General features: G+C 52.5%; 9 protein-coding genes across 9 annotated transcripts; 5 read left to right on the plus strand and 4 right to left on the minus strand.

Moving 5' to 3' along the window:
* Positions 1 to 1,362: 1,362 nt before the first annotated feature.
* Positions 1,363 to 3,210, plus strand: AA0111_g1484 (hypothetical protein; the record flags this gene model as incomplete). The annotated part of the gene is made up of 1 exon (XM_028647148.1): positions 1,363 to 3,210. One exon carries the CDS (start codon positions 1,363 to 1,365, stop codon positions 3,208 to 3,210), a length of 1,848 nt encoding a protein of 615 aa, XP_028510624.1.
* Positions 3,211 to 4,249: 1,039 nt separating this feature from the next.
* AA0111_g1485 (hypothetical protein) lies at positions 4,250 to 5,495 on the plus strand (the record flags this gene model as incomplete). The annotated part of the gene is made up of 2 exons (XM_028647149.1): positions 4,250 to 4,566; positions 4,628 to 5,495. The coding sequence occupies 2 exons, from the start codon at positions 4,250 to 4,252 to the stop codon at positions 5,493 to 5,495; spliced, it is 1,185 nt and encodes a 394-aa protein (XP_028510623.1).
* Positions 5,496 to 5,716: 221 nt separating this feature from the next.
* On the minus strand, positions 5,717 to 11,814 carry AA0111_g1486 (Uncharacterized protein; the record flags this gene model as incomplete). The annotated part of the gene is made up of 5 exons (XM_028647150.1): positions 5,717 to 6,884; positions 6,937 to 7,540; positions 7,589 to 9,015; positions 9,061 to 11,682; positions 11,732 to 11,814. 5 exons carry the CDS (start codon positions 11,812 to 11,814, stop codon positions 5,717 to 5,719), a joined length of 5,904 nt encoding a protein of 1,967 aa, XP_028510626.1.
* Positions 11,815 to 12,320: 506 nt separating this feature from the next.
* AA0111_g1487 (hypothetical protein) lies at positions 12,321 to 13,495 on the plus strand (the record flags this gene model as incomplete). The annotated part of the gene is made up of 3 exons (XM_028647151.1): positions 12,321 to 12,834; positions 12,886 to 13,406; positions 13,457 to 13,495. 3 exons carry the CDS (start codon positions 12,321 to 12,323, stop codon positions 13,493 to 13,495), a joined length of 1,074 nt encoding a protein of 357 aa, XP_028510625.1.
* Positions 13,496 to 14,172: 677 nt separating this feature from the next.
* AA0111_g1488 (hypothetical protein) lies at positions 14,173 to 15,168 on the plus strand (the record flags this gene model as incomplete). Its single annotated transcript, XM_028647152.1, has 2 exons — positions 14,173 to 14,580; positions 14,641 to 15,168. The coding sequence occupies 2 exons, from the start codon at positions 14,173 to 14,175 to the stop codon at positions 15,166 to 15,168; spliced, it is 936 nt and encodes a 311-aa protein (XP_028510632.1).
* Positions 15,169 to 16,137: 969 nt separating this feature from the next.
* AA0111_g1489 (hypothetical protein) lies at positions 16,138 to 17,648 on the minus strand (the record flags this gene model as incomplete). The annotated part of the gene is made up of 2 exons (XM_028647153.1): positions 16,138 to 17,385; positions 17,442 to 17,648. 2 exons carry the CDS (start codon positions 17,646 to 17,648, stop codon positions 16,138 to 16,140), a joined length of 1,455 nt encoding a protein of 484 aa, XP_028510631.1.
* Positions 17,649 to 19,886: 2,238 nt separating this feature from the next.
* On the minus strand, positions 19,887 to 21,866 carry AA0111_g1490 (hypothetical protein; the record flags this gene model as incomplete). Its single annotated transcript, XM_028647155.1, has 4 exons — positions 19,887 to 20,154; positions 20,309 to 20,874; positions 20,925 to 21,584; positions 21,795 to 21,866. 4 exons carry the CDS (start codon positions 21,864 to 21,866, stop codon positions 19,887 to 19,889), a joined length of 1,566 nt encoding a protein of 521 aa, XP_028510953.1.
* A 317-nt stretch (positions 21,867 to 22,183) lies between these two features.
* Positions 22,184 to 23,272, minus strand: AA0111_g1491 (hypothetical protein; the record flags this gene model as incomplete). The annotated part of the gene is made up of 1 exon (XM_028647156.1): positions 22,184 to 23,272. One exon carries the CDS (start codon positions 23,270 to 23,272, stop codon positions 22,184 to 22,186), a length of 1,089 nt encoding a protein of 362 aa, XP_028510954.1.
* A 286-nt stretch (positions 23,273 to 23,558) lies between these two features.
* On the plus strand, positions 23,559 to 24,403 carry AA0111_g1492 (hypothetical protein; the record flags this gene model as incomplete). Its single annotated transcript, XM_028647157.1, has 2 exons — positions 23,559 to 23,641; positions 23,701 to 24,403. 2 exons carry the CDS (start codon positions 23,559 to 23,561, stop codon positions 24,401 to 24,403), a joined length of 786 nt encoding a protein of 261 aa, XP_028510951.1.
* Between the last annotated feature and the right edge of the window lie 260 nt (positions 24,404 to 24,663).

A 24,663-nucleotide genomic window follows, 5' to 3' on the forward strand; every position in this document is an offset into this window, starting at 1 on the left:
CTGGACAAGATGCATGAGAGGCGCGCGAAAGCCGTTTTACCAATACCGATGCGAGCGATCTTCCCCAGGTTGCTGATGAGGTTGACTCGCTTGTTGTTCTGTTTTGGGCGGTCTACTTTTAGGCGCCGGAGTTCTGGAGCCGCACAAGTCTTGGGATGGACCTTGCGCGTGCAACCGTATTGGCAGGAATAGATTGGGCGGCTGGTTTGTGAATTGTGTGAGCGGGTGTGGCGGAGCATCATGATGGGAAGAGTCGACTCGGAGAGACGGGATCATGGCAGGAGAAGGGTGCAGCTGCACTGTACTCGGTGCGCAAGAGATGGGAGACGGGGCCAGGACGCACGACATCCCAGAGCGTATCATGCAGCGTGGAGCAGCCCGGGAATCGGCACTCGTCACATGCTTCATGGCCTCAACCTCTCTCTCGGCCATTCCCGTTGGCGGTGGACAGACGGTGAGCTGAGGCTTGGTTTCATGGCGCATCCAGGCACGGCAATGTGAGTGGACAGCTTCCTTCGTGTCGTTTCAGCGCCTAGGCCGGCCGGGCGCTGCGGAGCCAATCAGCCGCCTGTTCCGTTCCTCGACCCCTGCATTGGCCTCACCAACCCTCCCATGTTGCGAACCTCATATCCACTGTTTCCCTCGCTCCCCCTCTGACCTCACGCTCCGCCGTCCCTTGTCGTGTCGATTCCATACCTTCGTTTCTTGTCCACTTGTTGCTCACTCGCTACGGCAACATAGTACTTACACTTTCGCTTCTCATACATCCCACGAGCCCGTTTCCACGTCCCCTATTTCCACGCCTAGTCCCCCCCGGTGAAGAGAAAGCCTATTGACGTCGCTGCTCAAGACCCTCGGCCCTACTCGCCTTCACTGTCGCTATTATCGATACCGCACATCGCCAATTCGCCGCCTACGCACTATTGTCAGCTAATTCCACCGGACTGGACCGCGCCTCGTTTTCAACACTCCCACTACCACTACCACCAATTCATCCTCTTCGACGTGCAGCGCACTGTCGGTTCTCCTCAATCCTTGTGCATACACACCGGCTACTTCACGACACATTGTGATGTATTCACCGTGACCACGGTCTATTCCTACCCCACACTGTCAACACCAGCCGCTTCGCAAAGCGCCCGTGGGATATAGGTCCATTGACAACGACGTCGCGCTATTTCTCCTGCTTCAAGAATCCCGTCACTGAAAGCACCTGGTAGTGCGCAACAATTCACTGTTCGCATCGCATCGCATCACATAGCCTCGCATCTTCGAGAACCTGCAGCTAGCATCCCTTTGTGAGCACCGACTCACAAGCGACCTGTACCTCTCTCTCTACAGCCGAAATACAATTACCGAGACATGTCTCTCACACGGCTTCTCCGCCTCCGTGGCGCCCAGCCAACCACACCACTCGCCAAGCGCCACTTTCTGTCAAATTGGGATGCTGCCGAATTCGATGATCTCAAATACTCGTACGGTCTTGAGGGTGTAGACCAAGTCGGCAACTACCTATGGGTAGACACATTCCTGTACCTCCTTGTAGGTATCTCTGGACTTCTCCTTCTTCTACGCATATCAAACATGTGGTGGAAACACAGCCGTCATCTGAGCGCAATGGGAAACTCAAAACAAAAGTACTGGGAGGTCAACCGGACAAGCTGGTGGCCGTGGCTCAACAGACATGTCCTCATGGCACCTCTATGGAAGAAGAAGCATAACGCCCAATTCCAGATTAGCAGCGCCATCGACAACGGAACTCTCCCTGGCAGATGGCACACCATAATGTTGGTCATCTATGTTGCCCTCAACGTAGCTTGGTGTGTCGCTCTCCCTTACAAGGTGCTCGACCACAAGGAGACCCTCGCTGCGCTCCGTGGACGCTCTGGAACACTTGCCGCCCTCAACCTCATCCCTACTATCCTCTTCGCCCTCCGCAACAACCCGCTCATCACTCTTCTCCAAGTCTCTTACGATGACTTCAACCTCTTCCACCGCTGGGCTGCACGCATCACCATCGCTGAGGCCATTGTCCACACGGCTGCCTGGTTGTACAACACCAAGCTCGCAGCAGGATGGCCTGCCGTTACAGCCGCTCTCCACACTGAAGGCTCGTACGGCTGGGGTATGGTAGGAACCGTAGCCTTTACCTTCCTTGGTATTCAAGCATGGTCGCCGTTCCGTCACGCCTTCTATGAGACCTTCCTCAACATCCACCGTCTCTGTGTCATTGCCGCTCTTCTTGGTCTCTACAAGCACTTGGAGCTGCACCACCTCCCCCAAGTCCCATGGATGCACCTGATCTTCTTCTTCTGGGGTGCCGAGTGGGTCTGCCGATGGGCCTCGATCATCTACTATGGCTTCGGTGTCAGGCAACGATCTTCAATCACCGTTGAGGCTATGCCCGGAGAAGCTGTTCGTCTGACCATCAACATGGTCCGCGAATGGACTCCCCGCCCAGGATGTCACGTGCACATGTGGATGCCAGCCCTATCCTTGTGGTCTTCGCATCCCTTTTCGGTTGCCTGGGCTGCTACTCTCACCCCCGAATCAAAAGAAATGACACTGCCCATGCTTGAGGGCAATGTCCTCGCCCTCCATGGCCGACCTCAAAAGTCCAAGCAAATCAGTCTTGTCTGCCGTGCTCGTACGGGACTTACCCGCCATATGTACGAGAAGGCCTGCAAGAGCCCCAACGAGCAATTCACCACCTTCGGTTTCATCGAAGGTCCGTATGGCGGCCACCACAGCCTGGACTCCTACGGCACTGCGGTGCTCTTCGCCGGTGGTGTAGGCATCACCCACCAGGTCATGTACCTAAAGCACCTTGTCAACGGCTACAACAACGGCACTACTGCCACACAAAGAATAGTCCTCATCTGGACAGTCCCCACATCCGACTGTCTAGAGTGGGTACGACCCTGGATGGACGAGGTCCTCCGCATGAAGGGTCGTAAGCAATGTCTCCGCATCAAGCTCTTCATCTCAAGACCCAAGGGTCGTGTCGAGAGCAGCAGTGAGACGGTCAAGATGTACAGTGGTCGTCCGCAAGTGTCGAGCTTGATCGAAGATGAGGTCAAGAACCGTGTTGGTGCTATGGCCGTCACGGTTTGCGCGTCAGGCGGTATGGCTGATGGAGTAAGGCATGCGGTCAGACCGTTCCTTACGCAAGGTAGCGTGGATTTCATCGAGGAGGCCTTCACATACTAAGAGGGCCTTTGCCGAGAAGTCCAGTCTTGTACGATATCGTTGGCAACGTTCCGCTATATTAATTTCTTGCTTCTTCAGAACCACCTGCCATCCATCGCACCACCTCGTGCACGACGCTACGCTCGACCACCCTGGGCATGTCACACCCAGGTTCATTGTACATCATCCGACAAACCATATATCTATACTAAAACACTATCTTTCTTATCCTCCATCGTTGTTCACTTCTTGTAACTATTTGTTCGTAATCATTTACTTCTTGTCCATATGTCCTCGTCTCATACTTGTCATGTCTCTCTTTGAAACTCTGATCCGGCGTTTTATGAGCGATGCATTTGTTAGCGTTGTCTGGGTTTTTGTTAGACATTCTAGCGTAGCTCTGTGTACAGTATGCCATCTACCAAAAAAGTTCATCATCATCTTCTACCGTTCTCACTCGTTGTTTTCGCCCTGCGTGTGCAATTCTTCTGTGCGTTTATTGATCTTGCAAAAGAGATGTTCTTAGGCCAGGGTCCAAGCCCGTAGATCAGGGTAGCTGATATCGTTCTAGACACCTCTACATCATCTCTAAGCCCACCCAGTCGTCACTTCCCCCACTTCGATCGTTTGAGGGTCCACGTAATCGCTGTCTTCCTTCCTGTGTTCGTGGCTTAGTCGACCAGGTCAGACCGCCGACTTACCCGTGTCGCGTCGGCGATTGGTCGAAACGCGTAGTGAAGTGGAGTCGGCCAACTCAAAAACCCCACAATGGTGCCGCAACGGCATAAAGTGGCGGTGACGACATGTGGCTGTACAGGTGCGACCGCAACATGGCTTGTGTCATGGCAGAGTGTATAAATAAGAAGGTGCTACTTCGGCGCCGACGGGGTCGTGTCTCTCCGAAATACATGACAAGGCTGTACGAACCTTGACTACAACTTTTATTATTTATATTCTCCCATCAAACCTTGATCTACAACTCGACTTTGCAACCTATACGACTCTACCTAGAGTACCCTAATCGACGAGATCCAAGTTCATTATCACATACGGAAACATCATGTCAGGCTACGGTAGCTACGACGGCTCTGGCTCCGGCTACAACCAGGGCGGCGGATACGGGCAGCAAGGAGGCTATCAACAACAGGGTGGTTATGGGCAAAACGACTATAATGGCAGCGGTGGATACCAGCAGCCCCCTCCTCACCAGCAACAATCTCACCATGGCTTGGCCAGCCAATACTACGGTGGTCAAGGAGGCCCCCAAGGCTACGGTCAACAAGGAGATTACGATGCGGCACCTCCTCAGTACCAGCAGCTTCCTTCTGCTGCAGCCCACTCATCCAACTCCGGTCGCAACTCCTTGAACCAAGGCCAGTAAGTGTATCTGTACGGATTACATGTGAGACATACGCTGACTTGTTACACCTACAATCAGTCAGAATCAATATGGCGGCGAAGGTGACCCTGAGGGTGACCGCGGTATCATGGGTGGTATTGCTGGTGCGGCAGCAGGAGGATATGGTGGTCATGCTCTAGGTGGAAAAGCTGGCCACGGCGTAGCAGGCACCGTCATCGGAGCGCTCGCGGGAGCATTCGCCGGACACAAAGGCCAAGACGCGGTAGAAGACAAATGGGACGAGCACAAGGAGAAGAAGAAAGAAGAGGAAGACCGTAAGCGATATGAAGAGGAGGAGGAGCGCCGACGAAAGTACGGACAGCAACATGGCGGACCTCCCCCAATCCAGCACCACCAAGGTTCCGGTAACCGCTCGAACGACCAGCGCACCCCGGGAGATTTTGGCGGAAACTTTTCTGACTCATCTCGCGATATCAGGCTTGATGCCCACGGCGACTACACACTCCACGCCCAATGTCGTCGAGCAGACGGCTCTTACCAATCTTCCTCCATCTCCCTGAACCGCATCCTAGAAAACGACGGCGGAAGTTTCCGCTGGTCAGGCTCCAACAACAGCGGTGGTGGCGAGAACACTTACACCGTCCAGCAAGGCGACACCCTCCGTGCCATCGCCTCCCGTTTCTCCCACTGCTCCTACGAAGAGCTCGCTCGCCACAACAACATCGCCAACGCGGACCAGATCTGGCCAGGCCAGAACCTACGTATTCCAGGCGGAAACAGCAGTCGTGGAGGTGGCGGCTTTGGCAACTCTGCGCGCAACGTGACGTTGAGAGATGGTGGACAGAGGCTGGAGGGTGATCTGGAACATCATGGCCAGTGGCATAGGAGGGAGATCAACCTGGATGAGAGAATTAGCAACCAGAATGGTGCTTTGGTGTTCGTTTAAAGGATAGGAATATGGAAAATGCTGAAAAGAGCTTCCATTTGGCTTCCTCACCTTTAGCCATTTAGTGTAAGAAAAAAAGAAGACCATTATCTTTATCAGCGTCGGGTATGCTATCTCATAACCAGTATCATTTCACATGAGCTACAACTACGACAAGACCACTAACTACATGCCACTCGTTTACCCAAGTTGCTGCCGACGCGATAAATCTCTCATCCCAACTATTGCGCATGGTTCCCCCCAGGTGGGCCACCAGGCCCGCCAGCGAAATTCATCTGAGCTAGAACATCCCTCTTCCAACTATCATCCTCACTCTCGCTCGCCGTAGAGTCGCGGTTTGCTACTCTCAATGCGCCGCCACCACCGCCTCCTGCACCACCGGCTCTACTATCGTACGAACCGTGACTAACATATCTCGTTACCTCTTCATTATATCCGGGATCGTATCCCTGGCTATGTTGCTGGGAGTCCATCGTCCATGTTTGTTGGTTTTGCTGCTGCATGTTCGGGTCTAGTGATGTGTTGTCGTAAGAGTGATACGGCGTGCTATCACTGTAAAACTCTCTTCCATTCCACGTCCCGCTTTGGTTTGCCTCATCTGCAGGACCGGGACGGAGCACATCAGGTACCTGACCACTTAGACCGCTACCGCTAGATTGATACTGCTGTTGTTGTGGATGGTATGCGTTTTGATAGTTACCAGGTTGGTGCTGGTGCCCTTCATCATTGAAAGGACCAAGTCGATCAACAGGCGAATAATCCATTGGACCACCTTGTTGCGCCTGGAGATTGGGTAGGAAGGACATGCGGTTATCTGTTGGTGTGCGATCGCTAGGGTCGTGAAGTTCGACGCCTTGATTCTGGCTGGTTGGTGGGTTTTCGGGGATGCTTTGATAGTACTGTTGTCCTGGTTGTAATTGTTGCTGTTGTTGTTGTTGTTGTTGTTGTTGTTGTTGCTGCTGTTGCGATAACGAGAGATTGTTCATTGTCGCTGTCATGCCGAGCAAGCTTGGTGCTCGAGTCGAGCTTGCCTTTAGACTTGCTGGACCCATTCTGCCCATACCAAGCATGCTTCCGCTCATACTGGCACGTCCTGCACCAGGCTCTTCACTGATCATTTGCGCGTCCGAGCCATTTGGATCGCGGATACTGTATTGCGCAATTGTGCGCATCTTCCTCGTTACCCAGCCCGCTAGGATCTTGCCTCTTTGCTTCTCGCCAAGACGAGACCTGTGGAAGTCACCCTTCTGCACGAAGGACACGATATCGATAACGAGTTGGTGTTCGTTCAAGATGGCATTTACGATGACAGGGACCATGCTTGCGAGGAAGTTGCGACGGAAAATCTCCACAACGATGACGACAAGGCCACCTGCTTGGAAAACGGCGCTGCAGATGGTCAGTGAATGTGATCAAGGGAAAGTAGGCGGAGAATACGAACCATCCTCCAGGAACAATGTTCCGGTGGCAGCGCTCTACAGACTGCTCAATGTCCATTGAGAAATGGTTAAGACCGTTGACTTCAAACGTATCGCCAATGCTGCCCAGAACAAACAGAACTTGCATGTCAACTGGCGCACCGTTGGGGCCAATCGGTCGTGTAACATTGTGTAGAAACCCTAGGTCTCCAGTGCGAACGTATCGCACGTTCGGGTCTCCGTCGACAGTCCTGCCATTGAAGCGTTCTGCATCCAACCGTTCCTTCGAGCCGTAGAAGCTATGCGCATTCGCTTCAGACTGCACCCAAATCTCACCATACTCGCCGACTAGGCAAAGCTGGTTTGTCTCTGGATTCACAATTGAAATTTGTGTACTAACTGGTACCATACCCGAGTCCTGGACTAAGAGAGCACCAGGTTCCGTGTCTGGGTCGACAGGCATGATGAGACCTCTTCGAAGGGCACCGACATCGAGATGTAGTTCTATGGGTTCGATGCACATGTATGACCGCGATGCGACCATAGGATTCAGTACGTGTGAGTAAACAGTATTGATTGCCGTTCGGTCCAGACTTGCTGGCGAGAAGTGTACTCGCACACGCTGGTCTATCAAGAATTAGATTTCAGATGCTTATACAGGATCGCAACACTTACAAACGTCTACGCGTGGCCGACCGTCAGTCGCGATCATGAGGTTCTTGAGCTCGTGCAGAGCCATGTTCTTGCCAGCACCTCGTGCAATAGCGTGGTCCAGCATTTGACTGGTCGCATACGCGTCCTTGATCTTGTATCTCGACATGGTCTGGAAGAGGATGTTCGGGTTTTGCGCAAAATCGACAGGTGACACAAGGTAAGTTGGCGCTGCGAGGAAGATACCCATAACACAGGTGTGTATGAAGCCAAGACCGATCGTGCTACGAACACATCCAAGGACGGGCCGTGTGCTCGTCATCTGGCACGTTTCTTTCTGAACTTTGCATAGCGCCATGATTTGGCTGTGACCTAATTGCACAGCTATGCGTCTCTGGTCAGGTGTCCAGTATGTCCATACTAGAACAGGGAAACCAGATTGTATCCAAGCAGGTCGTATTGTGAGCTTAAGATCGCGGCAACCACTAGACTGCTTAGGTGGTTTTGTGGTGTTATAGGTATTCGGTACGTTGATCTTGAGAATGACTGCTGACTGTTTGATGTGCTGCGATACTTGCTTGACCTTCATCAGGTGGTCTACGTCAGCATTGACGAGGATAGCCTTGACCTTGAAGTCGGCAATGATATGTAGTAGTGCGGGCGCGTCTTCATTTAACCTGTTCTGGTCGATTGGTGCCATGGGTATACACACAGCTCCAAGGACGAAACACGCGTGTACGGCATAGACAAAGTCTTCCGAGTGGGTGTACATCAAGAGCAGGTGGTCACCAGTCTGAACCTTGACCTTGTTCTTCAGGTACATGGCGACACCTGCGACCTTCTGGTCGAACTTCTTCCAGTTGACGCCTTTGCCCTCTTTACCTCGACCATCTACCGTGCAGTAGGCGAGCTCTTCAGCTTGTCGTTGTACGCGCCATTGCATAAGGTCATGAATGTTGGAGAACTGGTTGAGCGGCGTCGACGTTCTGTCGTCAATAACGACTTCTCTGTGATCTACTCCAGAGTACTGCTTATCTTGAAGCATCAGGAACTGCTGGCGTGCCATCGACGCCTCGTAAGACCACATGCCGCCAGCAGGGTCATCACCTAGCGCAATATTCTGGACCGACCTCTCGACGCCAAACTTGACGTGAACGCAGGGTAGCGAGCCATTGTCAAATTCTCTCCGGCAAAGCATGTTTCCAATTTCTCGTCGACCGTTCTTGATGACTCGCGGGAGTGTGTTCGGTGCAGTGATCATCACACAATACACCCGAAGGTGGTGTTCTTGATACAGTACCTCCATACATCGCTCAGAAAGAGAGTCTAGGAAAGGAATGTCAAGTTGTTGCGGTGGCCCGCCTGGATTTGTTGGAGCAGTTGATGCGGCTTGTGTCTCGATAAGGATGATTGGTAAGTATTCGCCGTTGACATAGGAATCGAAAGACGAGCTGCGCAATGTTAGGTTGATTACCCAGAGATTCGATAGCACTTACCAGTCGTAAATCTTTGGAACAGCTTTCATAATGCTGGTGACAAGATGCTGCACGAAGAAATACCTATGTTCGGCTTCTAGCTGACCGTGCTCTACCCATTCAACGCGCTGCCTAATCCGGTCCTCGTACAGGCCTAATACGAAGATTTTGCCTTCTACCACGCATCCGAGCAGTCCAGTGCGTAGAAACTCCAGTTCGAGTAGTTGCGGGGTTGGGCTGCCCTCTACGAAACGATATGGCCGAGCGTGGAAAATAGTCTCAGTGTGCTTCTGCAGCTGCCAAAACCCTCCGGACAATGATGGCGAGTCTACCCAGATCTCTCCTATGGAATAGGGTGAACACAAAAGATTAGTTTCCGGATCGACGACGGCCAGCGTCGCGTCTGGTATCGGGTAGCCAAAAGCACCGACTCTCATAGTGCCGGGTTCGTTGACACGCTTGCTCACTTCCTCTCCAATGGCCAAAACAACAACTTCGTTCAGCTTCAGTGCTTCCTTATCTAGCAATATTTCGGTCAACTCGGTTGGACTCTTCTTTTTCTTCTCCTTGGTGTTGTTCGTGGTGCCGCCTCCGATAAGACTGGAGTAACCATTGGCTGCCGCACCCTTGTCCTCGGCCTCATCTTCACCATCCGACTCTTCTGGTGCTATGCTCAACGGACATCCCATACGCTCTTCGCCACCCAGCCAGTCGCGTACTGAGATTATCATACCACCGTGCTCTGGCAAGCATAGCATAGGCGCAATGAGCTCTCGTGCTCTGGGATTCCTCAGAGGTCTAAAGTAACGATCTCCAAGGATCTCGTGAAATTCGCAATCAACAGTGAGTGTGTCGATCAGGCAGATCTTGACTGAACCAAAGTTGGGTTCGGTGTTCTTCTTGAAATTCCGTGTAGCCATGGGATCCTGCTGATAGTTGTACGCTGCGCGTTTGAGGCCCGGATAGTCGGCGATTAGGATGTTGGACTTGTACTTGGTGATGAGATGTGCGTATAGACCTGGCGTCTCCATTGTCGGTGTTTCCAACCAAACTGTAGTGTGACCACCATAGACGGCAAATAGGACACTAAGGATGAGACCAGCGCTTTCGCGTGGGTCGAGGTAAGAAAGAATGACTTCCGTCGGCGTTCTGCTCTGTACTGGCGCGACGAATTTGCCGGATGAATCTCGCAGGTTGCCGTTGAAAGTGTCCTGACTTTGGTGGTTGGCAGGTATTGTGCTAACCATGGCGCTGATACAAGCCATCTGGTGCATGATGGTGCGGTGACTCAGTACGACACCGCGCAAGTCGCCGGTTGGCGCGCGCGAGAACTCGATGTATGCTACTTCGGGTACTTGCAAGGCCGGGGTGTCGTCATGCTTCTTGGGGTGGTAGCTTCCAAACTCGTTGGTTTTCCACCACTCGACTCCGCTCGGCCACTTCAGACGGTTCTGACTAATGTCACGATGGAAGGCCTTGAGGTTGTTGTCTGTGGTCAGTGCAAGATGTGCCTGAGTTGTGGTCAAGAGGAGGATGAGTTTCTGATAATCATCGACGCTATTGATGGGTACCGCTACAACGCCTGCGATGAAGCATCCCATCAAAGCCACGACGAATTCGATAATCTCCGTGTCTCTGTACACGAGCGCTACGCGATCGCCACGATACAGGTTGCTCTTATCCCTAATGACTTTGGCTACCTTTTCGGCGCGACTGGCCACTTTCTCCCAAGTGATGGAAGCCGTTTCCTTGCCCTTTGCATCCAAGACCCAGAAGGCAGTGGTCCTCGGCTGTGTGCGAGCGCGATAGCGCAATACAGCGCCGATGTTGTCGAACTTGGACATTTTGATATTGTGGTTGTGAGGGTCGTAGACGTCGAAGGGCAGGTCTCGAGGTTCTAGTGGTAGCATTGTGTCTGCAGCACCGATGGGGAGGTCGCTCGGGTTCATCATGGGCGGCGGTATCGCAGCAGTTGGAGAGAAGGCGTCGCCTGTGGAGTAGCGGTTCGGTCCACCATACGAGTCGCGCTGGTCCTGCATCTGCTGTCCTGTGAAGTCGGAGAAATAGCCCTGGTTCACATCCAGCATCGTGCTCCTCCTGCTAGCCTCTCCCGGTGAGCCATATCCGTTCTCAAAGCCCTGCTGGGTGTCCGGGTTGAAGGCATAGTTGCCCATCATGGTCGGCTCGCGCGAGTAGTTGTATTCGGGTGTCTGTGGGCGCGGTATGAAGGTCTCACTCCCCTGGGACAGTTGAGAGGCGTTGCGCTGCAGTGACGTGGTGCGTAGGCCCAGCTGCTTCTCTTGGAAACGGCCTACCTGGCTCGGTGGGTATGCCATGTACTGGGAGTTGCCGGCGGTGCTCGTCGAGGAGCTGGCATAGTGGCCCATGGAGGAGCCCATGGTGCCCGTGGCGGAGCTGTCATGGTACGAGTCGGGTCGTGGGAGTTCAATATGCGGCGGTTGGAGTGGGCTTGGGCTTGGGTTCGGGTTTGGGTTTGGGGCAGAGAGGGCGGCGAGCGATGCGCTGCGGGAACCTGAGCCATCGCTCTGGGCTAAGCTCTGATGGCGCACGTCGTTCTGCAATTGCGCCGCAAATTCGGGGCCCAGGTACTGTGACAGCAGCACCGTCTTCCGCTTCTCATACCTGCGACGGGTTAGCGCACGTGGGGAGGGATGCGAATGCGACAACCAACCCCTTCTGTGTGATGTCGCCCTCCTCGAGTTCGTGGTCCAGCTCCTGCAGCTTGGCCCGCAGCTCCGGATTCGTCTCCGCCATGGTGTCTCTCCTTCGCTGTCTGTCTTCCGGCGGCAGTAGAGATGGAGCGGATGCTGTGGAGATTATGCAGTGGCAATGGGCGACATGTCACTATAATGATACGAGGCGCGTGGAGGCGACGCGGAGGGCAGTCAAGGGGAATGCGCGCGTGAAGAATGGCCAAAAGGAAGACCAATGGTTGGAACAGACCCTGTCGTCGAGTGCCTGGAATCCCACATTGGCTTGAGACAAGTCAGGTACGCGCAGGCCACCACCGGCCATACAGTATGACGTTTTACCCCAGAGCGCCCAAGTGGCCGTCTTAGTCAGCCGTCGTCGCCGCCCCTGTACGCTGCTGCTGCTGCGACCATGTGGGCGTGGCCATGGGCGTGCGCGTTGTGCCTCGGCTCGAGGATGTTGCACGCTGCGCCGGAACGCGACCGAGTGTCCAGTAATCTCAAACACCGCTCTTCACATATATGTGATACTCCTGCCTCTCTCCGCTACTAACATATCCATACCATACCATGGCTACCCTCATCCGCCCTCCGCCCGTCGACCATTCGCAATCCGAGATCGAAAATGTCCTCGAACTGACCCAGTTGTCCGACATCGACCCCAATCTCTTCACCAACACGCGTCCGCTATGGCATCCACCCGGTGCGCGCGGCATCTTCGGAGGCGCCGCCATCGCCCAGACGCTGAGTGCAGCCCAGAAGACGGTTGACCCCGACTTCACTGTACATTCCATGCACTGCTACTTTGTGCTTGCCGGCAACGCAGAGATACCCATCATATACCATGTAGAGAGGGTGCGATCGGGAAAGTCGTTTGCCACGAGGACCGTCCAGGCGCGACAACGCGGAAAGGTCATCTTCACCACTACTATGAGTTTCGTGCGCCAGAACAGTGGAGGAGCAAAAAAGGTAGAGCACGTCACTCCCATGGCAGACGTACCGGGTCCCAACGAGGGCATGGACGACATGGAACATCCCAGCGGCCACAGCCCCTTCCAGAGTCAGAGAATGCCAATCGAGAACGGCAAGTACTTTCACGTGTCAGTCCCAACTTGCCCAGTCTAACCCCGTCCAGACGACTCCGATAAGCCTCACACCAAGAAGTGCCGACAGTGGGTGAAGGCACGCGGTCGCATCTCCCCCGCCGGCGGCCACGAAGCCCATCTCTCTGCCATTGCCTACATGTCTGACAGCTACTTCATCGGCACCATCGCGCGCACCCACAAGTTATGGCGCTATTCCACACAACGCAAGAGTGCCGCAAAGTCTAGCATTGACGAAGACGTGCTCAAGACACTGCTGGAGATGGATGACGCTGAGCTCAAGCGCCAGAAGTTTGTCGATGAGGCAGATATCCAGCGCATCCAGCGTATAAAGAATGGCGAAGACCCGTCAAAGGACACCGACGCGCCGCCTGAGATTGGCATGATGGTCAGTCTTGACCACACCATCTACTTCCACAATCCTCGCAGCTTCCGGGCTGACGAGTGGATCTTCACCGAGATGGAGACACCCTGGGCTGGTGACGGCCGTGGACTCGTCTTCCAGAGGATGTACACCCAAGACGGCACACTCATTGCGAGCTGTGTACAAGAGGTAAGACCTTTGCTATTTACACATGCAATCAGCCATGCTAACTTGACCAGGGCCTCGTTCGGCTTAAGCAGAACGACAGCAAGCTGTAAAGATGTGGTCATGCTCCTCAGTATTCATGTTTTCGCTTATCCACTTGTATAGACTTAGATCCTTTATTGATTTCCAATTACACTGCAGCCGACTCATTCCATCGCTCCTTCCACTTGCTCGGGCGTACCTTTTGGGCCTTCATGTACTTACGCGAGGATATCCACTTTCACATGCCTGCCGGGCGGGAAGGGTCCAATCAGTAGTCTAAAGAGACTATTGGCTAACATATTACCTTTATTCGTCATTAATTCTACATAGAAGGATCCAAAACTCACAGGCAACGGGAGGGTATACACGCTAACACCAATCCACGCTGTCAAAAGTTGCCCAAAGAAGCAACCTTAAATACGTCATGCCGTAACACCCGAATGATGCCGATCAGCCCTACCCGCACCCATCGAAACAACCAAATCCCATGGCATACGCAACTCTTCCCCACAAATCTGCCCCAAACCCCTGGTCTCGACTTTTACAAGATGGAGGTCACGGCGTCCCAACCGCCCATCCTTTATCTAACAGCAATCCGCCCGCGTGAACATCTGCATCTCCCGATCTCCGATTCCATGAATCATCGACTCCGCATCTAGCACCACCAGTTAACACACTGTCGTCATCTTACCTTCACGTATGCACGCGTCAAGCTAGGGCTGCGCATATATAGTACACAACCGCATCTATGGATTCCGCTCCCGACAACCCAAATTCAATGCCTGCAGCAACCAGTGGCTCTCGCTCCAAACTTCTTTCAACAGGCCTCAAGGACTTTCTTAGCAAACCCGCTCTCAAGCATCCACAAAAGGCATTCACCGTACAACTTTGGAACGCGGAACAAAAGGCCAACCCTACTGGCAACAATCCACCTCCACGACTAGCAGCCGTACAGCAAAGAGCAGAAATGTCGACTTCAGCCAGCGGACAGGCGACGGGGGATATCGTGAGCAGCGCGAACTCGGGATTTCCGAAGACCAGCGATGCGCCAGGCGAGCAGTTTGAGCCCAGGCAAACGGCTACAAGTGAAGACTATGAGCCAGACCCAAGCAAGAGTATCAAGTTGAGTCCACAAAGGCAAGCATTAGTCGACGATGTATGAGCATATACCTTCATGTCATCCCCCTCAAGAGGAGAAAGCTAATGATACCCATAGATCATCGCCCTGTACTCCTGTCAGCCCACTGTTCAACGAGTAAAACGTTATACACCAGACTGTGTCTACGACGACCAGTTTGTCTACGCAAACGACCGCTACAAAATGGCCGGTCAATGGTTCGCCCTTCCCAAACTCTTCAACGCTTCAATCAATGAATCCTACCAAGTAATCCGTTCCGACGACGATGTCATCCAGTTCAAAAACAAGCAGTCCTGGACCTTTCGTCTGATTCCCAAGACAGCTACCATTACCGGTTTGGTAACGCTTAGTCTAGATCCCGCGACCAAGGACAGCGAATTCATGCAGATCAAGTATCACAAAGACCAGGCGAATGACAAGGATTACAGTCATGAGGGAGTGGGTTTTAGCTTCAAGAAGTGGCAGGCGGACAACGTGGTAAAACACATGGACACGCCCGAGCTCAAAGAATTCGAGCAAGACAAGGGCGCCAACAAGGAACATGTTCGAAAGTATGGAAGTGGAAAGGAAGAAGGTAACGCCCCAAAGAAGGATTTTACGAACTAGTCAACGGGTCTGATGAGCAGCTGGTACAACCAATATACTCACCAATATAATTTAAATTCTTTTTCCACAACTCCAATAACTTGGTCGCTTAGCTCAGTTGGTTAGAGCGTGGTGCTAATAACGCCAAGGTCGCGAGTTCGACCCTCGTAGTGACCATTACAGCCTTTCTTTTTGCTTTTTGAGGATATATACTGATGGAATTCCTTCTTTTTTTTTGCTGTTGTGGGTGTCTTTGAATGGGGGTTGGACGGTGACCACACCAACCACGATATTGACCTCTGTGAAAACTTCAATGGCTGGGTATACCACATTCACAAAGCAAACTACTTGTATAGTTATCAAGCCTATTGCCATCTACAGCAATATTAAACATAGACGCCATGTATGTGATTAGGTTAACGTAGACCATACGTTCATATATGGTCCAGTATGACCATAAGTATTGTAGGTTGCAAACATAATCATTCATAGCGTGCTGACACTGCAAAACAGTATGTTATACAAGTCAGTCATTCAAGTATATTCGTTCAGAAGCTGGTGGACCTCATTATAGATTACTCCTCCAACCGCCCGAGCTATCTAGATTACTAAAGCAAAAGGCCACCTTCATTGCTTCATCAGTTGATTTACCCCAAGCCGTACCGCGCAGTGCGTATCGCAGGACACTGTAATAAATGCTGGCCGATACCACGCAATGAAAATGCTCATGGCCAGAATATATAACACAATCGCTATAATCCGGCCACGCCACCGAGAAGAAGGGAAGGAGGCTATTAAAGATTATAAAGGGATGACGAAGTGTTCAACCCGTCTATCTTCCATATGCCTGTGCCGTGTCGTTGAGTAGGGGATTAAAAAGGGGGTTTGGGTAAAGTCTTGCAATAAAAGAGAGTAAGAAAGGTGAGAAGTGTGCTTTTGTGCATCTTGTACAAAAGATTTTCGGTGGTCAGGTGGATAATGATTAACTGCTTAGACGAAGTAAGCGAGAGCAGCGGCACCAGCCATGAAGGCAGCAAGGGGCTTGGTGGAGCTGGCGGCACCAGTGTACTCAGGATAGCCGGGGGTGGTAGCCGAAGAAACGTGTCCAGTGGATGACGAGGCAGGAGGAGTGGCCTTGTAAGAGGATGACGGACCGAGAACGACAACACTGGTAGATGCCTCAGGAATGGGGACAGATTCAGTGACGATAGGAGGAGGAGGAGCGTAGTAGGAAGATACTGGGGGAACGATGACAGTGGTAGATACCTCGGGAACGGGGACAGACTCGGTAATGACAGGAGGAACCACAGGGTAGGTGGAGGGCCCGGGTACAACAACAGTGGTAGTAGTGTCAGGGCAAGGTGTCGATGACTCCTCTGGAACTTCAGGTGTCGAGCTAGGGGGAGGGACAACGATGGTCGTGCTAGACTCGGGGCAAGGAGTAGACGACGACTCTGGCACCTCAGGCGTGGAGCTTGGTGGCGGGACTACAATGGTAGAGTAGATGGTCGTCTCCTCTGGCACGTAGGGAGTTGAGCTTGGAGGTGGCACCGTGACGGTCTCAGTCTCCGGGCAAGGAGTGGACGATGATTCAGGAACTTCCGGTGTATAGCTTGGTGGGGGGACTACGATGGTAGTAGTAGAGACCTTGGGAGTCGAGCTGGGGGGCGGCACGGTAACAGTCTCTGTATCTGGGCATGGGGTGCTGGAGGATTCGACCGGAGGAATGTAGGTAGAAGTCACAACTGGGGGAGTGTAGGTAGATGTAATAACCGGATGGGTGCTGGTCTCTTCACAGGGTGTGCTGGAGGACTCAACGGGAGGAGTGTAGGTGGAGGTGACAACCGGAGGCGTGTATGTAGATGTGACAACAGGAGGAGTGCTTGTCTCATCACATGGCGTGCTGGATGATTCCACCGGTGGAGTATAAGTTGAGGTAACGACTGGAGGAGTGTAGGTAGATGTAATAACCGGAGGGGTGCTGGTCTCTTCACAGGGTGTGCTGGAGGATTCAACAGGAGGAGTATAGGTTGAAGTAACCACCGGGGGAGTGTAGGTGGAGGTGACGACAGGCGGAGTGTAAGTTGATGAGGATACGACAGGAGGGACAGTGCTCGAGACCTCTGGGACGCTGCTGCTTTCCTCATCGCAAGGAGTGCTGGACGCCTCGGGAGGGGGTCCGCCATATCCACTGGAGATTGCTGGAGTCTCGGAGGATGAAGGAACATCGTATCCGGCCTGTGTATTGTCAGAACTTGACGATCGAACAATTGGCGATCTCGGTGACGACTTACAGAAGACGGCATAGCATAGCCGCCGGTAGATGCGCCGTACTCGCCGCCGTACTCGCCACCAGACTCTCCGCCGCTCTCACCACTCCACTCTCCGCTAGACTCTACGCCCTTGGACTCTCCGCCCCAGGATCCGCCATATCCCTTGTGTCCGCCGTAGCTACCTCCGCCATGGGGAGCAGCGTAGACAGCGCCCACAAGGGCCATCATCGCGAAAGAGTATCTCATCTTGCTTGGGATGGGGATTTTCTGTTTGTATCAAAGTTGATCAAGTCGGTGGTGCGGAATTGAAGTAACAAAGCAACCGTAGCGAAAGAGCTGCTGTAGAAGTGTTCGAAGACTTAGTAGAACTTGAATGGCACGACAGATAAGACAGAGGAGAAGGATATCCTTAATATACTCACTAGGAGAGGCGGGATCTCCGCAGTCTACCAGCCTTCTGCTTTGCCATACCCGTAGAAAGCCACAACGGGGTCACATCCACGCACGACGGTTGAGGGGCACCGAAGTCGTTCTCCACAATCATGCGAACGGAATTTAGTTCAAAGTCTCCACAAGTCCATCATGGTTGTAACGTCGATCGTACCATGAAATGAGGCTCCTTCAGAGTGTGAGACATGTCTAGCAACGCTCGCTGGCCAAATTTGCCCTAGCAACCGGCCAACACTTTCCGTGGTCAGCCCACGGCTACACCAAGTTCTATCGAGGTGCATGAAGCTTACCAGAATAGTCCGTACAGTAAGCCTTGAAAGGAAACGGCGTCCAATATAGGGCTGGCAGCATTGAAAGTTGGGGCTTACAGCTGTACTCCAGCCACCATAACAAAGACTAACTGGCAGTGACATCACGCAGTCTAGAAACGGCATAGCTCCCCAGCTGCACAAACCGAGCGCTGTAATACTGGCCTCCAAACCGTGTCTTCATATTGTTTGGTACCATTCGGTGAGATAAAGATCATAATATAAATCCGGATCTAGGCAATTAACCTGCATTGCGCGAAGTAAGTGCCGTTAAGGCATCGTGGGTTCATCTCTCGCGAGCCACGGGCTATGCATGGATGGTGAGACTCCGTGGAATAGTGCTGCTAATCGAATATCTGGACACTGCTGATATCGGTCTTGAGCAATATAGCGAAAAACAAAGTTCCTTTCCCTTGTTGTTCAAAGACTGTAAAGTGGAAATTTACGCTCCGTGACAAGGATCCCGCCACACAATTTCCCAACTTCTGCTGAGCCTGGAACTGCGCAAACTAAGATTCTCGCTCCTTCAAATACGGGAAGTACTCAGACGCGGCAAGAAGACGTGTGCATTGCGCGAACTGTTTCCCGTGTTCATGCCACCCGTGGGAAAAGCGTAGCCAGTCTCAATAGTTTTGACTGTTTGAACCAGCCACTGTTAGTAGCTAAGACCGTAGCTGCAGATACATGTATTGAAAACCAGTGAGTTACTATATCGTGAAAGCCTCAGCGCAACGCGGTTGGTGGACTCCCTGAAGACTGGTAGTGTCCCAGCAGGCTGGCGTAACGTTCGCTTGCCTCCGTTACCCCGCATGGCTCCAACCAGTACCTGCAGTCTTGCAGAGCACGATCGTGATACTTTTGTGGCTTGAAGTTCCCTTTCTTGTCCTCGTGAAGATTTAATCACGCGTCAGCTTGAAAGTCGGCCATGATTCCTGCAGCTGCAGCCGCCGTTTGGCAGTGGGCTGAGAGGATCGCAGCACACTTGAAATTAGTTCTGCTGGTAGGACGAACAAGACCTGCCGCGTACTCCGGCATCGCTGCTCACTGGCGCTTCGCGCAAGCGGCCGTAATACCTGCGTACGCACAACGGTCGAACGGAAAGCTCCACCACCCTGCACAAGCGTAGGAAAAACGAGTTTTATCAATACCATCAGATCTCCTGTTGGTCCACCAGCAGATCATGACCTCGCTTTAAGCCAATCCTGGTTCCAGATTGCGATCACGAAACTGTTGCTAAGAGTGTGGAACATGCTATCTGTTGTCCTGTCGATCGACCCCTTGCTTGGAGTCCTAGAAGTATCGAAGCACGATGTGTGACGAGTGACATAATCTGATATCAGCACGGGAATATTGCCCAAAGATCGTTCGCAGGTTGAGGTTGATGAAAGCCTTTTTTCGTCCCTCAGTTTCTCCAGTTACAACTAGCAGCACCCCGACATCCGTCAGATCTTGGGGTTGCTCGATGATTGACAGTTCTTCCATAGCCCTGAGTCGTACTTTGACGAATCCACATGGGTAGTGCAGGTGGTCTCATACGTTGTGTTGCCTAGCAATCGTGTGACTGACAACCGACATGGTAGATTGAACTGGTGTGGCTGACTGATCACATACGCTGTGTACATTGACGCTGGTGGTAGACGCGCTGTATTTTCCAAGAAGATGCTGTGCACCAGATCCGTAAAAGCACGCCAAGTCTAGTACAGCTCCACTAATCGTCATCATCGCTTTCTGTACCACTATCCCAGCCTTCGTCGTACTCCTCTGCAAGAACTTGTAAGCCGTTACAAAGTGTTTCTTTTTCTTCGATGCCCGTCATCCGCTTGACGATTTGCTCCACTGCTCGGATCTGATCAGCAACAGCGGTACTTGTCGTGAGTCCAGTGTGCACGGCGAGCTTAATGGAGTGATCGGACCCTACGTCCAGTATCGACCGAGGAAAGCTGTCAAGTAGAGGAAATAGTAGTGGTGCGGCAAACCTGGATCGCATTAGCATACGTTCAAATTCCGGCGTCTCACCCTGACCATGCAGTGGACGTAACATCAACGTCGCAGCCACAAGAAGGGATCAAACAGTTGCAGACCCATCCAATCGCGATAAAGCATAGTGTAGTACAAAACGCAGATACTCACCTCTGCAATGCTGGTCCACTGTCGAACCTGTCATGAGGATCACGTTCGTTATCTTGAGACAGAACCCACTCCCCACGAGAAGCCTCTGCCCGTCCAAAAACGTGTTCTTTCTTTCCTTTCTTGGTAACCGTCCTATATTCGCGACTGAAGGTATCAATATCAAAATTACTTAGTCGATCGTCATTTTCACTAGTCTGCCTCGACGTCATGGAACCGACTTTTTCTGCTTGTTCGACTTCGTCCAAAGCTTTAGCTGACAAAACGTCTGGATCTGCCAAACTCATCTCGAGTTTTGCTATGCGTCGTTTTCCTGTACTGTTGATGGTGTTTTCTAGATCCTGGAGCGTGCCTCGTCCGCCCAAAGACGCTCTCAATCGTGAAGATATGGTCATGCTCTCCAGACCGACGACTTGCAAAGCTGCAATGTGCCAGGGCGACGTGGTGTCAACTGACAAGTAACCTGGTAATTTGGCGGGACTATTCGACATTGGCACATATACTGATGACTGCTCGCCAAGCACGTGGAGCGATCGTGCTGAATTCGTGATTTGTTGCAAACGTTTTTCCTAAAGTGTTTTAGCAATTCGCTGTATTGTGATGTTGAACAATGACCTACCCGAGGAGTTGTAGTATTGGCGCCGTGGTCACCCAAGCCCCAGGTCCAGATACTCAACTTTCCGTACTCGTCCCTCAATCTCTCTAGCCAACCTGAAGTCCAGCCTCCCCAAGCGTCGTCAACACCCGTGAAGATTTGCAGTCCCTGGATACCATCGCATTCTTCAACGAATGGCCGCAGGTCCCTATCGACTAAGTCTACCTCCCTCTCAAGCTTCTCGAACAGTTCCATGCCTACATCCCAACTCTCAAAAGGCATGAGCTTGTCGTTTACATCAAACTCAGACAATTGAACGATCGATTTTGGATGATAGTAGACACGGCTGTAGTCAGACCAGTACCGGACTGACGATGCACTGAGTGGGGGAGGATCCAGGCCGGCATCAAGGTGCTCCTGGTAGGCGGACTGTGGAATAGTCTCGGCTGCGCGCTGAACAATAGGCTTGGATGGCCAAACTCCGTTTTGGTCTAATATACTCCTGTCGTCCTCGGCCTCGTACAGCGCATTGATTTTTCTCATACTGCCAAAAGCACCTTTGAGGTCGTATATGAGCGTTCTTGGTGTGAAAGTATCGGATCCATCTGGAGCAACACCTGGCCTGAAAAGTACATCATGGTTGACAGGCGACTCTGGCTCAGGTGGATATGTGAAGTAGGACTCCTATGAGGATGTCAGGTCAAGCGTAATGAGCAATTTGGCACAATGGATCATGAGACAGATATGTGAGGTGACCAGAACAGTGGGCGCAAGAGGAAGCAATGTATGTGAAAGAGTGTGCGAGCTCGATATTTCCAGCGTTAGAAGTCAGTGCGCTATGAAACTGGTTCGCGGGGGTGGTGATTGACGGAATGCCAAGATCTCGCGACTTACCTGTGTATTCCAAAAGTGAGTGCCCAGGTAGTTGCTTTGCTTGCCGAACTGTAAAGTCACGACTTCGTGCATCGTGAACAAAGTTGCGTGACAGAGTCTCAAAGTAGCTTGTATAAACGACGAGTTAGTGTTAGTTTAAGGGAGTGAGATGAATTAAACACCGATAGTGCAGATGGAGGCAAAAGGTGATTGGTTAGGTCAAGCTCTGCTTTTGCCCCGCACGTGGACACGCGACGAGGAAAGAGCGACTCCACTACAGCAGTGACGCTCCATTGCTGCTTGTAAAAATTCGAGATAAAAATAACCAAGTGAAGTTTCGCGTACGGGGCAAGGAATTGTACTGGTTGATTGTATTGGCCTATGGATGTTTAGTGATTTTACATATTGTCTTAACCCATAAGCTGCAACTGATCGGTTGGCGGCCATCTGGTCTGCGCAAAGCTCAAACATCGTTTGATGCTCTGCAAATACTTCCTGGTCATCTCGTCACTCATGATATGTGCCGCGTTCTTATCGCTTTCATGCAGCTTTTCTCGCGCACTTCTCTCGTGAATGCCCACCATGGTAACACCGATGGGCCATGCCGCCTTACCAATACTAAGACGTAAATATCCATCATTCGCGTCGACGTATCTTCGCTCCTGTGCAGCGTGCACAATCTCTACAACGGGTTCGACGATGCTGTCTGGAAGATCGAACTTTTCTAGCTTCTTGAATAGGGGTCGCATGTTTTCACGTGCTTGCACCATAGCAGCATAGGCTTGTTTTCCTTGATAACTCTCTTTGACTTCGGCATCTCGACGTAGGAGCGTGAGATCCCATTCTTTCAGCACCATGGTAAAGTAGCTCGCTAGTTGCCTGAAGAGGAACTCACGGCCTTGCTTGTCCTTGGGTACCTGGAGATTGACCTTCATGTCCTTCTCGGGTACTAGTTGTAGTGTTGTGGGTATCGGACCGTCAGTCATGATGGCTGCGAGGCTGTCCGCGCCTACGCGCTTCTTGTATCGCTTTAGACGTTGTTTGTGCGTCTCGCCGAACAGTCGCGCTGGTTCATCGAGGGCTCTCAGCTTTGCGACCAGCTCTTCGTCTTCGATGTCTTCCTCTTCAGGTACCGGTGTACCATCTCCTTCGCCTTCCTTGTTCTTGGACGGAAGATCAGGAAGCCCTAGTCGCTTTCGCCGCTGCCTTTCCTCTGCCTCTTCCTCTTCTTCTCTTATGCGTCTTGATTCTTCGGCCATGCGCTTTCGCTTTTCTCGGCGCTCAGCTTCTCTTTCACCCTCGTCCTCCTCAGCTTTGCGCTTCTTCTCCAGCCGCTCCCGCCGCGCCTTCTCGGCAGCTTCTTGCTCCGCGACGTATGCAGCTTGCCGTTGCGCTTCGATCTCGCTGCGCTTCAGGTACTTTTTCTCGGTTGACTCGGCAGGCGAGGCTGTGTCTTTGCCCTTCTTGATGTGAGCGGACATCAGCTTTGCGAAGTCCATGTTTGCGATTGTGATGTCCCGTGTGTGGTGTGATTTGACGTGTCAAGGATGGGTGAGTGACGGTTGCGACCTGGGCATTCACCTGGGCTGCAGGGTACTTGCCGAAGGATGGCGCTAGTGGGAGCTCTCCGCGTCGCGCTCCTTCACTCAAGCTCTCCAACAATACTTCCGCATCCCGCGCCTGACGTCACACTGTCACGAAATTCCCACGACTTTGTCGCAGAACCATCGCGAACATCCTGCTATATCCGCCATCCTGACTGCCTACAAGGCTGCATAGCTCGCCATGGCTGCTCCTGCGAAGATTGACCGTCAAACAACAACGCCCTTCCTCTTGCGACTCTTCTTCAAGCAGGGCTCATTTAACAGGTATGTGTTTCTGTGTCTATTCGCTCATTCAAACCGGCTGTTCGCCTGACAAACCAAAGGCTAGACGAGTTTGACCCAGCACTACCACGCCTTCCAAGAAACGTTCAAATCTACACATGGCAGAGCTGTAGTCTGCGCGAACTATGCACGCTACTTCTCAGCGCAGTTCCGACATTACTACCACAACCGTATACTGGATCGCGTATCGCATTTCGACTCGTCTACCCAGACATCCAAGGCTCCAACCGGCCAGACGCACCAGGACGCTTCATATCGCGAGACATAGGCTCGGTCATTGTAGGCGCGCCATCACGGAATGAGGACACCGACATGGAAGGTGCCGACGGCGAAAGTGCTGCAGAGGCTCTCAAGCAACTCGATGGTGACCCAGACAAGACATTGGCGGATGTCAGGTTTATGATAGGCGACTATGTAGCATGTGCTATACTCCCGCCGCTGCCCGACGGCAGTGTACCAGCTGCCCCTCCGCCACTATCTGGACCGGGCAGGGGACCTCCAGGACAGTACGGGCGGGGGCGCGAGAACGGTTTCGGTGGAAGAGGCGACTATGGTGGGTTTGGCAGAGGGGGCAGAGGAGGTGGAGGTAGATTTGATGACGGTAGACTAGGTAGAGGCGTACCATTTGGTGAATGGAGGAGAGGCGAAGCACCGCCAGAGCGAGAGCCAGGCTTTGGAAGAGGAGGAAGAGGGCGAGGTGAAGATGACTGGCGCGATCGTGGCAGAGGCAGAGGACGGTGGTAGGAAACAATATCAGTGATGAACTTCATTGCATCCTTGCTGCGGCTCGAAGACGGCACCGAAGCCGTATGAGCTAGCAGCTATATGAGACTTGCAAGTATCTTTCGAAACGCGTGAGTGGCTGTAAATGCTCTCAAAACTCAGAGCTAACGCTGATCCTGAGGAAGGTAATGCAAATGCATCCAAATCTCAAGATTCCAAATCGTTGGACTGCCGCCAGACTCTGAGCGCCTCTTTACCTTTTCACCTGCTTCCTCTCAATC

Source organism: Alternaria arborescens (assembly GCF_004154835.1).
Source record: "Alternaria arborescens strain FERA 675 chromosome Unknown contig_3, whole genome shotgun sequence".
Lineage (NCBI taxonomy): Eukaryota > Fungi > Ascomycota > Dothideomycetes > Pleosporales > Pleosporaceae > Alternaria > Alternaria arborescens.